Genomic DNA, 13,026 nt, shown 5'->3' with positions numbered 1-13,026 from the left:
ATCAAAATGATCTCAAGGTCCACTCACTAACATTTTCCAGAGTTTTCAACAGCATCTCACGGTCCGTCATCAAATTGGAGTTGGCTGGGTCACGGACATGGCTCCGATTTCATCACGCGAGCCATCTCCATGATGACGGAGCCCGTTGGGACTGAACTTCCGTGGTCAAATTTCATTCCGTTTTTGAGGGAGAGCAAACATCTAAAAGCCCTGGCTAGTGCCATAGTCCAAATCTACAGGGCTAGATGGCAAGCTACTGTAGCTTGACGGGCTTACCGTAAACATGCCAGCCAGCCAGGAGTGTGTTTGGCGCTAGCGCAAAGAAGCTAGCTGGCTTGCTAACTGCCAGTTAGCAGCATTTACTTGAATAACAGCAACATTTTTCCAAAATGTTTGATTAAACAAACATTTGCAAAGCCGTTTTTTGCTTTTAATTTGGAACCCTACGTTGTTTTATCCATGTTTAGTGTCGAGCAGTCTTTTCCTGCCTTGTGATGGAGCATTGCTAGTGCTGTCTTGTCCGTTGGTGGAAACAGTCAAAACGGCAGAAATGTGTATCAATATGCTGTTGTACACAAGCTATAAACAAGTCCAAGTTATCCATAAATGCCTACATAACCAGAATCCTCCAGGTGCTCTGTGACCCTTGTGGTTCCGCTCGGAGCTTCTGGCTCAGCAACAACTGCCCTTACGTAGAAACTCATTTCAGCCAAACAACTTTTTCTGTTCGGGGGGGGGGGGGGTATCAACATGTGGAATTCCTTATCGACAGAACTCGTGGATCCTGACTGGGGTCATTTTTTAAACTCAAACTAAAACCGTTTTTTGAAGAGGTATCAGTCTTGTAGTCATGAATGATCTGGTGCCTTATTGTGGTGAGTTTGTGTCTTGTATTGTTCTGGCTGTACTTTTTTTTTGTCGAGTTCTGAGAAATGCGTTTTTAATGTACGTACCTGTTGTTGAGTTTGTGTTTTGTACTGTCTCTTGTGGATCTGTTGTTGAGCTGTCGTTTTTTTTTGTATTTTAAAGGCCCACCTAGGGACGGGCATTGCAAATTAGCTTAGGCTACACATGCTACATACCTGTAGCATGTAGCATGTTTATACAAATAAACATTTCATAAATAAGTGGGGATATATATGTATATTTATCTGACAATGCAATTTTGGAAAATTGAATTCAGTTTTCCAATTTACTGTTCTAAATAGTAATTATATACTATATTTTCAAAGGAAAAATAAAACTGACACCCAGCCTTATCCAACACAATCCCTCGCAGTATAGCATATTCTGCCTTCCGTTCAACAGTCTTCAATATAGTGACATTTCATAGCAGTGTGCACAGTTCCACGGCATTTGTTTAGTTGTACTCCAGGGTGTCAGTTCAGTAAATCCTGAGCTATTTACCAACAGTACCTCTAAAGTGTCCTCTGGTGACTGTAAAAAAAGCTTTACGTATCTTGAATAAAGCCAGTTTAAAGACAGAAGTGCTCTGACAGTTAAAAACTAAAAACAGGATGTGACTCACTATTAAACCCTTCCTTCCACACACACACACACACACACACACACACACAAACAGATAGTGGGATTTTTATGCCGCAGGGGCTGACAGGAGATTATCCTCACACATGCTCACACACACCGTTTGTCATGGTTGAAGGTGTGTCGCCATCATTTTACTCTTGTCAGGAAAGGAGGAGGAGGAGGAGTCTGGGACAGCATTTACATCATCATAGAACGCTAAAACTCTCCACTCCAATCAAAATGTCTCAGCAGAGGCAATTCACCATAATGGTTTCCCACAGACAAGCAGTGCAGGTTGAGGTGATCTCTAAGGACGGTGCAGTCAATCAATCAGCTGCAAGATGTCAGAGGTGGACCACAATGACTGGAACAGATTTTACTAAAAGGATACCGGGCCCCGTATATCTACAAAGTGATGTTTGTAGCCTTTCATGTTTTATTTTATTTACATGATAGCCAGATCATTTATCATTTGAAACATTATTTATAGACACACGATATCTTAACCGTCACTACCTGTGCACCCTGTTGCAGCGCAACTGGATTTGAGACCTTCAGTCGTGAGGGATCGTCTTTTTAATTCTGCATACATTTTAACAATTTCATTTCCTTGATAGTGTAAAAGAAATGCATCACGCATCTCATTATCTATGACATCATCCGGAGTTTTAAAGGGACACGCTGGAGGCTGGTGATTTGGTCACCGCCGTCTACGTGTGAAGCTGGAGAAAGAAGACACCTGTCACATCAAGCTAACATGTTGGGACCAAGCAGTAAGGCCGACAAGGAAACAGGAGTTGAAGAACTGTGTTTTTAAATCACCCGCAAAATGCAAAAACAGTATAAGCCAAGGTGTTTTTAATAATTAGGCCTATAAAAGAGGTCAACGCAACATAACTATACTCAATATAACAACAGCTAAACAAGGTGTTAACTGAACAAACTGACCTGCCACAATGACACCCAAGGGAACATATATAGTATTTTATCAACAAAAAAAGACTCACTTTCTACAATATGGCACCTGCAAAGCATTAATTGCACCATTTACCATTAACATTGAGCTATTTTTCAAATCATGTTGCTGTGCTTTAGAAATAATAACAATGTCACTTTGACCAAAATGAATGCAGACTTGATATTTACTGAGACGGAATACAAAATTAGAATACAAAAGTTTCTGTATATATGTAATATATAATATTTAAATAAGAACATGTTGTCACAAACAATTTAAATATTAAATAACATACATATATACAAACACACACATAGACATGTATGTGTACATATGTGTATGTATATGTTATTTGATATTTAAATTCAACTTGTTCTTCTTTCATTATAGTATAGTAACGTAGTTCTACAGTGAACTATATGCTATGTTGTACAGTGCAGAGTGGAGTGTAAAGTGCAATGTTGCAGAATGGCTCTGCAGGTTCATGTTAAATGATTTGCAGTAAATGGGCCAAAACATGCACAAGCACTGGCATGGTCCTTTATAAAGGCTTGTTCCAAAAAAAAACGTGTATTTTTTTAATTTTTTTTATGTGCATTGTAAATTGGAGGAATGACAGGTCCTTGAAGTGAGACGGTCTCTTTAAGGCTGGACGGGATGATCCCTGTGGAAGGACGGACCGGCGGCAGCAGACAGCGGCAGAGGCGTTCACTGACTGCACAGACCTGTCAACGTAATATAACGGTGGAAGTCGCTTGGCCTCCTCCCCGAGTCACCCCTACGTCGTTTTTGGGTTGTTGTTTTTTGCTGCTTTGTTGAAGCATTTCTGAGGAGAAGGTACCGTGAAGGAATCCGTGACAGAAGAGAGGAGCGGCGGAGGGAGAGGGAAGGGCGGAAGACGGAGGAGAGAGAGAGAGAGAGAGCCGGAGTGTGCTGGACATCCAGGCGGCCGCACTGCTGCTGCCGCTGCCGCAAAGCTGCTGCCGCCGCCGCTGCAGACACGTTTCTCCCATCACTTCAACTGTTAAACTCAACGAGAAACCCCCCCCCCCCACCACCACCACCACTCTACGGCTGGATGTTTGCCTTTCCTGCGCAGCTCACCGTGGGAGCGGTGACGGCGGACTGACACTTCGAAACACCCTCGTTCTGTTTGGAAAAGTAGCATCTTGGGGTGGCGGGGAAAAAAAAAAAAAGGAAGCAGGAGCCGAGGAGAGTGACAGCACCAGCGAAAAATGTCTGTCCCTGTAAGTATGTCAGTCTGAGCCTCAGGAATGACTTTTTTGTGTGTGTGTGTGTGTGTGTGTGTGTGTCCTTCAGTCTTTTCATACTGGCTAGTTTGGAGACATTTCGTCTTCACGTTCGAGCAAGACTCGACACGTTTAACCCCGCTGACGGCTCTCCCCCTCAGCCCCAGCACACACCCAGCACACACGCACCGAGCGCCGTGGAACAAAAAAAACGCCAACTTTAACAACTGCTGTTAGCCTGTTTGTCGTGCAGTGACGAGGCGTGTGACATGTCCGTTATACTGGAGTAAAGTGCTGCTCCTGGTTTGCCACATGAAAAGTCGAATTGGCTGGAAGGAAGCAACCGACCAGCTAGCTAACTGTACGGCTCATCAGTGGGGAAAAAAAAGAGGGCTTTAATCTGCCAGTTTTGTGAGTGGTGTTTGGTTTAAGCCCCCCTCATACTGGGTCTGTATAGTGCCGTGGCTATTCTCGGCAGGCCTAGTCTGTCAACGCATTTAGACAGCTGATGTTACTGCTTGTGTGTGTGTGTGTGTGTGTGTGTGTGTGTTCATATCTATGCTGCTGCACACAGGCTCAGACGTTGCAAATGGTCTTGACGGAGCTTGTTGTGTTGTTCTTCATCACATTCCTGAGGATCTGTTTCACAAACTCTGCCTGGGGGGTCTAATAGCTGTGTGTGTGTGTGTGTGTGTGTGTGTGTGTGTGCGCGCGTGTACACCACAAATGGGGAAAGGGCTTACATTTATTGTATTACTTCCATTATTAGGAATGCACAGTAGTGACATTGCTGGCCACATCTGAGAACTGATGGCTTCCACTGTCCTTGTGCTTTATAATAATAATAATAATAATAATAATAATAATAATAATACACTTAATTTCACTGGCAGAGCACCACATGTCTAGTTTCAGAGGTTTCCTGTCGTGCTGTCCAGCACAAACAGATGTGCACTTCATTACGTCCAGAGTCGTGAAGTCACAAAGAGTGTGCACGTCCGCTCTTGCACTATTTGTTTCCGCAGGCTTTTTAAAGGCGTTCTCGGTATATATACGCTGTCAGTATTTGGGACATTTTTTTTAAAAAGGAAAATACGCTCCTCCCACATAATAGTTATACCACCTTTTTAAACCCCTCAAAGTTGGCGTGTAGCTTCGACACTTTAACAGAACTAGCCTTGCATAGCTGTTGTGGCTTCTGCAATAACAAGTGGATCATGCACATGTGAAACGCGCTCGGTATGTTTTTGGGTCAGCGAGTCTGATATCAGTCACCATTGTGATTGAAAATATTTTATGACTGTGTCATACATGCGATGGGCTGTTAGAAATGCTTCAGTGTTGTTTCTGAGAAATCTCCACTCCCATCATTATTTGTGTGCGCAATAGAATGTGAGGTGTGCTGCTGACAGGTCATTGAATTGTCCAAGATAATAGGAAGGGACGCCCTGATCAGGCTTTTTGGAGCTGACACCGATGCACTGATTTAATGTCACGAGAATCAGCTGATCTGTTACTGATCACCCATTGGTTCTTGTCTGATATATCTTTTACTGCCATAAGAGACCCAGTAAATGCATTTCTTTAATGCGTTTTAGCCGTGACTCCATGGATGGATGGATTGGTCCAGACTGAAATATGTCAACACCTTTTGGGATGGATTGCCGTGACATTTTGATACGCACACATTCACGACCTCCACGGGATGAATTGTAAGCGATCCTTTAAGGTTTCGTGTAGCTCCACCTTCCCTCAGGTCAGAATCAGAATTCAATGTGTCCAGTCCTTTGGCTTATGACCAAATACCTGCAGAACTACTGCACATTCCCGTCTGCTCGGCTTTACTTGCGGTTACTGCTAATGAGCGAATATTTGTATATATTTCAATTTTATTCATTGTAAATAGTGGGCGTAAATAAGGGCTGTGAAAGATCTCATGTTCCGCAGTTATTTGACGCACACAAGCAGGATTTCATGGTGGCGATAGTGTTGGTTCAGCAGCATGTTGCCGTGGTTACAGGGAAAAAAAATACAAAGTGTTTACCTACCTGAGTAATAGTGGGGTCACTGCTGGTGTGTGTGTGTGTGTGAGCACATGGAGGGACGAAGTGCATCGTGAAGTCTGTTTGCCGTGTGCCTACTCCAGATGTTCTCTCACCCTGTCCTATCGCTGTTATTGACATCAGCAGTGACATCACCACGCCTAGTTTCCACAGCAACCGCTCCCATGATCCCCTCTCACCTGGTCAATGTCACACTTATCTGTGCCATCGCTCCCCACGCGCACGCTCCCTCACACAGCCACGCTTTCCGTGACGCACATGAGTCGCGCGGCTCGTTCCTAGAAACTAGAGTGCGCGTCCGTGTGTTCGAAGCATGTTAAACTGAGCGTGCCTTGATGTGCTGGGATGATTCTCTGTTTGATCGCTCTACTTGTGTGTGTGTGTGTGTGTGTGTGTGTGTGTGTGTGTGTGTGGAGCTAAACCTGGCAGACTGTGGCTGGAGGCACTTCTAATGTGTATTATTCTTTTTCAGCGCACACACGGGAGAGCAGGGAAGGGTCAGATATACATAGAATTTGAAGAGAGGAGGAGATGTTCACAAGCTGAGAGCACCAGACTAACCCCACAGCATGTCGACACGTTGCTATTTTTGAATAAAATACCAGTATGCAAGCTGTCCGCGAGTGAGGACTGAGGTAGGCCTGGCCTGTTCATTTTATGTTAGGACTATCTGAGGTCTGAAAATGCCACTACAAGATGTCCGTTTGGTTAACCTGTCGGCTGTTTTTGATCATCAATTAGCATATTACAAAGTCTGGCTACTATTTATTAGTTAAGTTATAAAACTTTCTTCTACACGGGAGATCTAGGCTGTTATGCTGACTAAATGTTCTATACAGCGGTCTCAGCGCTGAAGGATTCAGTATGTGTCAGCTGTTGCACATGTAAAAAATAAACGCTCTCTTATGAAAAGAAAAACACATTTTTAACGTGTTGCAGACACTCGTCCATTCTAAATATACATTTTAATCTTGTCGGTGATAATGACTGGTTAACGAGGTTCGGCTATTGGTCAGAAGAAAATATCTAAATTAGCATTCCTAACGCGGACACATTAATAAATATTGCATGTGCGCAATTCACATTGAACTGTGGAAGGTTTGAAGCTCACTATGGGCCGTATAGTCCCCGGTCCATCACTGGGAACGAGTGACGGGCTGCTGGTACCTGATGTTACCTAGCAACACATCAGCAGGCTGAAATTATACTTCAGTCTCAGCTTTCATCAGCAGCACTTTTGTGCTGTTTGAATTTCGCTTAAAGTTTTTTGTTTAAAGTAGTTTTTGTTTGATATTTCAGAGCTGCAACTATTGATTGATTTTCATGACTTTAATGAATCTGTGGATTCTTTTCTTAGCTCATTGATGCATTGAGAAACCTGTTTTGCTGTCTCTTCTGGTTCAGTCAGTAACGTTAATGTGGAACCCATATTTCTGTGTAATGTTCGTATGGATTACATTTCGACAGTTAAGCTTGATTACATCCAGCACACTATCAAACGCACTTCAAAAATGTATCTCCCGGCTCACTCCCGAGGGTTTGGGTGGCAGGTTCTGGAAGGGCCAGCACCCTCCTAAAGGCCTGGGCGTGGCTCGAAGGTTGTTATAACCTTTATTTGATGCATATTACTATTATTGTCATATCCACTTTTTTATTGTATTTTATTTCTTTTTTTTTGTTGGGGTTTTTTTTTTTTGCATAGTTTCCTCTGATTGAATGTACACGTCACGGTGTATGTTGCTAACCCAAAAAAAAAGAGAAAAAGGCTCAGGCTAGCGTCGAGCTGGTTAAACTGAGCCAAAATACTGAATAGTGTGTGGATTATGTCAGGCAACGCGTCCGCTGCAGTGTGTGAGTTAGATGAGGTGGTTGGGGTTAAGTGTGTGTGTATGTTTTCTCCTGTTTGCCTCCTCCGTGTGTGTGTGTGTGTGTGATCTCTAAAATGAATATAAACATGAATACATAAATTCAGTTTTCAAATTGAATGAAGGCAAAAGCATCTACGCATCTCATTCTGTATGCACGCAGGGCATTTACATAAATACATACGTAAATATTTGTGTGTGTGTGTGTTCATTCATGCTAGTTGATAGTGGTTATTTGCAATGCTAAATGATTGTGTACTGTCCATACATGTTACCACCACCACAAACACACACACAAACAGAAGTAGGATAGGTGGGGTTTCCTGAGGCTATGTAAAGGGACTGCTTGGCCATTGAAGTACTAGCAGTGTGTGTGTGTGTGTGTGTGTGTGTGTGTGTGTGTGTGTGTGCGTGCGTGCTATAGTAAAGCTTTTCACCTCCAAATGAATCATCGCCACTTAGAGATAGAATCACTTCCTCCCATCTCAATACACACACACACACACACACACACACACACACACACACACACACACACCTCTGGCATCTCAGTTTCCCCCAGCTCTCTTCATGCTCTCTGCAGGGAGTTGCTAGGGGCAACAGGAGGGTCCGCTCAGGGTGTCAAGTCACATATATAGAGAGCCAGGTGTTTTCTTTTTGTGTGTGTGTGTGTGTTGTGATATAAGGACAGGTACACACGAGTCACAACAGTCATTAAGCCAGCAGTGAGAGCAGCGTGAGAGACTGGAGGCGAAATGCTGCCATTAGGATTCCTTCTGTGTGCCTTAACAGCAGATACAAACACACTGATCAGAGATCAGAGCTGCTCGGTTTGTGCTTTGATGGTTCCAATAGCTCTGTCTAGGCTGATGGCACCTGTCCAACCTACTATAGTTCATTTTCACGCACCATTTTTGTCAGATTTATTGCTATTATGATAACTGTGATTTATTATAACTTGGGTTTTGTTTTTCGTAGTGTTCCCCACCGTCCCTCTCAGCGATACATTAATGTTGCACCCATCAAATTAACAGCCGAGATCTGGAAACACGGTGACATCACTAAAAAAATGGGTCCAATGAGTCCTGATCTCAGTGCCTGAAATGGGCCAGTACTCCTGATTTTTGTCCACCCTTACTTCTTATTGCATACCGCCACCTCCTGGTGAGCCCGTGTACGCACCCTAAACACTCGTGCAACGGTTCTCCGAAGACCCGCCCTACTCTGCCTCTGATTGGCTCTGAGTGTTCATCCGTTGGTTTGGTTAGGTTTAGGCACGAGGAGTGAGATGTAACTGCGTCTCTGTGTAAACACAGCGCTGTCCATTTGATGTAACTGCATCATGCAGTCTGGCCCTTTCATGATGGACTATCATAGTTTTCAGTTGGTTTTGTTCTAGCATTTATGCAGTATCATATTTGCGTACAAACTGGAAACGCATGCCGTACGTAATGAAATGCATACAAAAATACTCACTGCAGCTGTGGCCACCGTCTCCCTGCGCAATAAGGGATTATTGCAAGTTATAATCTCCATAAACCCGTCGAATGTTGCTGTTTTCCAGCAGTGTTGTCTGATAGAAATGATGACCAAAACGACCAAATAAGAGAATAAGTTGTAATAAAGCAGACTCGACCATCAATTTCAGCAACTGGAACGACAGCAGTTTTTATCAGCTGGAGATAATTATCATCAATTCAGTGAGTTTGCTGAACTACAAAACAAATCAAATTCTGGGCTTTTGTCTGGTGCCGGTGTGTGCGCTGAGGTAAACGCTGCAGCCCAGTGAGTCATTTTGATATATGAAAAGATAAGAGAGTGGACTGTACCATATCAACATGTCAGAAAACTCTAATAATTTCCTTTTTAATATTTTGTAGCACACGGTTTGGCACTTGATTCGTCATTGTGTTGATATTTTAGATAATCCCCATGACCACTGTATATTGTTTTAGTTTAGTTTAATTAATTTTTTTCCACAATTTAAAAACAAATACACAAACTGACAAAGATAACAAATAATATGCAATGCAGGGAGAGACAGAAAACCCCAAGTGGACTTATTTGAATCCTTCACCTCAAGAATGTTGAGATTTCACCTTTACAAAGAACACAAAATGAAGATACAGAAAATAATATGGCTACTTAAAAGTGATGGCAAACTAATAACACAATTCTCCAATAATAAAGAACAGTAATAACAATCGTATCAATATAAAAGCAGAAAAGGTAAGCGTAAAACAAAAAACAAAACAAAAACCATGGAAACATGAACAACAATACATATAAAGCAGTTACAAAACATATTTTTCCAAACATCTTTTGTGACATTTCACAGAGGAACAGCTTTTTGCCCGGTGGGAAAAGCCATTGGTGCCCCCCTAAATCTTATCGAAAACTTGACCTCTGCCATGTGAGAAATCTGTCTGTGATGATGCAGGTGTGGAAAACGTGTGGCAGTTTTCAGAACTTGCAGAGCAGCGGCAGGATTAGCAGAGTGAAACGGAGATCTGGAGGTTGCAGGTGCAGAGCTGTCAGCGCTATCAGCACATTTCACACATTGTTGCAGTCGTATATACAGTCTGTTTTAAACCGTGTCAGGTGTGAGCTGCAGAGTGTGAGCTGAGCAGAACACATGCTGCACACACTAACAGCAATGTCACTTTAGGGTATTTGTTATCCTATTGTATTTAGATGCCTGTGTTGGTGTTTACTGGAGTCATCTTCAGTAGATTATCACTGGCACCAGGGTGTCCACAGGGCTCAGTCATGCCCCCCTCCCCCCTCCTCTTCTCTGTTTATATATAAGGATGCTTGGTGCTGTAGTACACTTGCATGGCTTCTCCTACCGCTGCTATGCTGATGACACCCAGCTTTCCTTTTCAATTCCTCGCTTTCATGCACCGCCACCACTGCCTGCGTGGCCGACATCTGCTAGTGAATGACGGACTCTTAACCTGGACAAAACTGTGCTCTTGTGGTCCTACCTGCCCTGAGACCTGTGCATCACCATTGACAATACCATGGTGATGCCGATTCAAACAGCGAGGAACTTGTGTTTGACCCGGAACATCTGGTTGCCCGGAGGAGTCGCCCCTTCCTCGTGAGGTTAGGCAGCCACCAGACTTCTGCAGCTACTCCCGTCCGGTGTTCTGCTGGCAAAAGGAACTGTACCATGGTCAAACCCATAGACAGCATATAAAGATGAGACGACACGTCTCCACTTCGTCCCACTGTACAAATATGAAGCCAAAATGTCCCGGATACGACCGCTGCCATCTTGCGCTGGTGACGCCATTTGGAGCCAGAGTCTGTGCAGTGGTGATGGGGGGGGGGGGGGGTGGAGCCGCGGTATCAAGGTCCCGCCCACACACCCAATAGCGATCTCACCACAGTCAATCACAGCTGTCAATCATGACGTTTCACCCCCCTTTTATAGCATCAAATAACTAATAATAATAATTAATTAATAATTAATAAAATAATTAAAACCAAATGTATCAGAAAAAGGAACACTTGAACAAACATCAGATTGATAAGAACTACCTAAATTGACAGAAACCATCTTTGGGAAAAATGTACTTTTTTAGTGTGGCCCATGTCCGCTAACATGGAGGGGGCGGGGCGTATGACATATACTGCAGCCAGCCACCAGGGGGCGATTGAGATGTTTTGGCTTCACTTTCTGTCACATTATGAGTACAAAGTCAATAACTGCTATGCGATACAAACGCACACATTTTAGTTGTACAAACTGCAGCAACCCAGCATTATCAGCCCACTTTAACTTATAGCAGATATATTGTGTCTGGTGTTTGCCGGCCGATAAGTAACAAGAAAGGTCAGTTCAGAAAGGTCAAAAATAAGCCTGAGGTCATTTAGAAACAGTGTCTATATTGACACTGTGAAATGTCCCCTAAAAATCCCTTCAAACCCACAGTAGTAACCTTGTTTATACTGTACATAATATAGTGTGTTTTGTTAGTGTGACGTTATGTGCTTTAGGCTTGCCTCCATTAGCCATAAATGGTTTAGTATTGATTAGCAAGTATGCTGGTACGGAGTTTTATTGATTTATAGACATGTAGGCTACATATACAGTTCAGAAATCAAATGACCTGAACCAAACAGCTGTCTACAATCTCTGAAATCTACAGTCCTCATCAGGAGACACTGTCTTAACGTCAGCCTCTTTCACTGCAGTCTGTGTGTGTGTGTGTGTGTGTGTGTGTGTGTGTGCGCACAGATGAAGGGTCCATCTGAATGTTGATAGTGGTCATGTGATAGTCTAGTACTTGTTTTATTTAAAGGAATGGTCATTTGAATGAACATTTTTTTGGGGGGAAAAAAACAACAGGTCGTTGTTGTCTTGATATCACCTCCATCTCTGTGCGTCCACTACAGCGAACGTCTTTAGCCTAGCTTAGCACAAAGACTGGAAGCAGGGGGAAACCGCTAGCCTGGCTCAGCCACAGCGAAGTGGCATTGATCAACACTTGCAAAACCCACTGTTGGCAAATAATGGTTGTTTTGTGCAATGAGGCAGTTTATAATATTGAGTGTTCCATTAAATGCAGCTTTAGGGCTAGGGTTAGGGTTAGTTTGTGTGTGTGTGTGTGTGTGTGTGAGAGAGAGAGAGAGAGAGAGAGAGTACTCATTGCCTTGCTGACATTCATTTAAAGGATTTTCTTGTGGATTAACATTTTTTAATAGCATCTCCCCTGATTGTTGGAGGGAATCCATAATGTGTTAATGTCAAATTGAAAAGCTTCTTGAACCATATATTTTACAACTTCATTATTTCTGAAAGCAAATATTGTATGCCTTAATGTAAAGCATGCTCATAATACTCAGTGTGAGTTCATGGAGGAGTTGTTAATGAATCCTCATAAATGAGCAAAATTGAACAAATATTTGGTGCTTTTTGTATTCATAAGGTCACCCCTCCCTCTCCCTGACCTTCTGTCTGCCCTTCACCTCTTCATCACCCGTCTGCTCCCCTTCTGTCAATCCGTCTTTACGTCCCTCTTCCTCTGACTCCAGTAAATTACACTTTGGTGTCATCCTGACCCCCCCCCCCCCCCATGCAGCCTTCAGCATCCACTTATATAGCAAATGAATAGCTCTAACAACAATTTTTGTCTTCTGATTACAGTGTATCAGAAGAGATGCTGGTTGATGGATATTATTTAATCAGTTATTTTGCCTGTAAAATATAAATAGTGACAAAATATGTCCGACAAACAGCCCAAAACTCAAAAGATATTTAGTGTACAACGACAGAAAAGCTGAAAATCCTCATCTTCGACAAGCAGGAGCAAGAAAGTCTAATGCACTCTTGCTTCATAAATGACTATATAGGA

The 13,026-nt window shown here is 43.0% G+C and overlaps 1 protein-coding gene across 2 annotated transcripts in view; it reads left to right on the top strand.

Moving 5' to 3' along the window:
* Nucleotides 1–3,681: 3,681 nt before the first annotated feature.
* The window catches only part of bcar1 (BCAR1 scaffold protein, Cas family member), an 81,893-nt gene continuing 72,548 nt past the window's right edge, over nt 3,682–13,026 (top strand). For both annotated transcript variants that reach the window (XM_070907719.1, XM_070907717.1), the window contains exon 1: nt 3,682–3,732. In XM_070907719.1, the coding sequence (XP_070763820.1) occupies nt 3,721–3,732 (12 nt within the window). In that variant the 5' untranslated portion in view covers nt 3,682–3,720. The remainder of the gene's footprint in view (nt 3,733–13,026) is intronic.

This window comes from Enoplosus armatus, chromosome 6, assembly GCF_043641665.1.
Source record: "Enoplosus armatus isolate fEnoArm2 chromosome 6, fEnoArm2.hap1, whole genome shotgun sequence".
Lineage (NCBI taxonomy): Eukaryota > Metazoa > Chordata > Actinopteri > Centrarchiformes > Enoplosidae > Enoplosus > Enoplosus armatus.
This window is presented reverse-complemented; position numbering and strand designations above follow the sequence as displayed.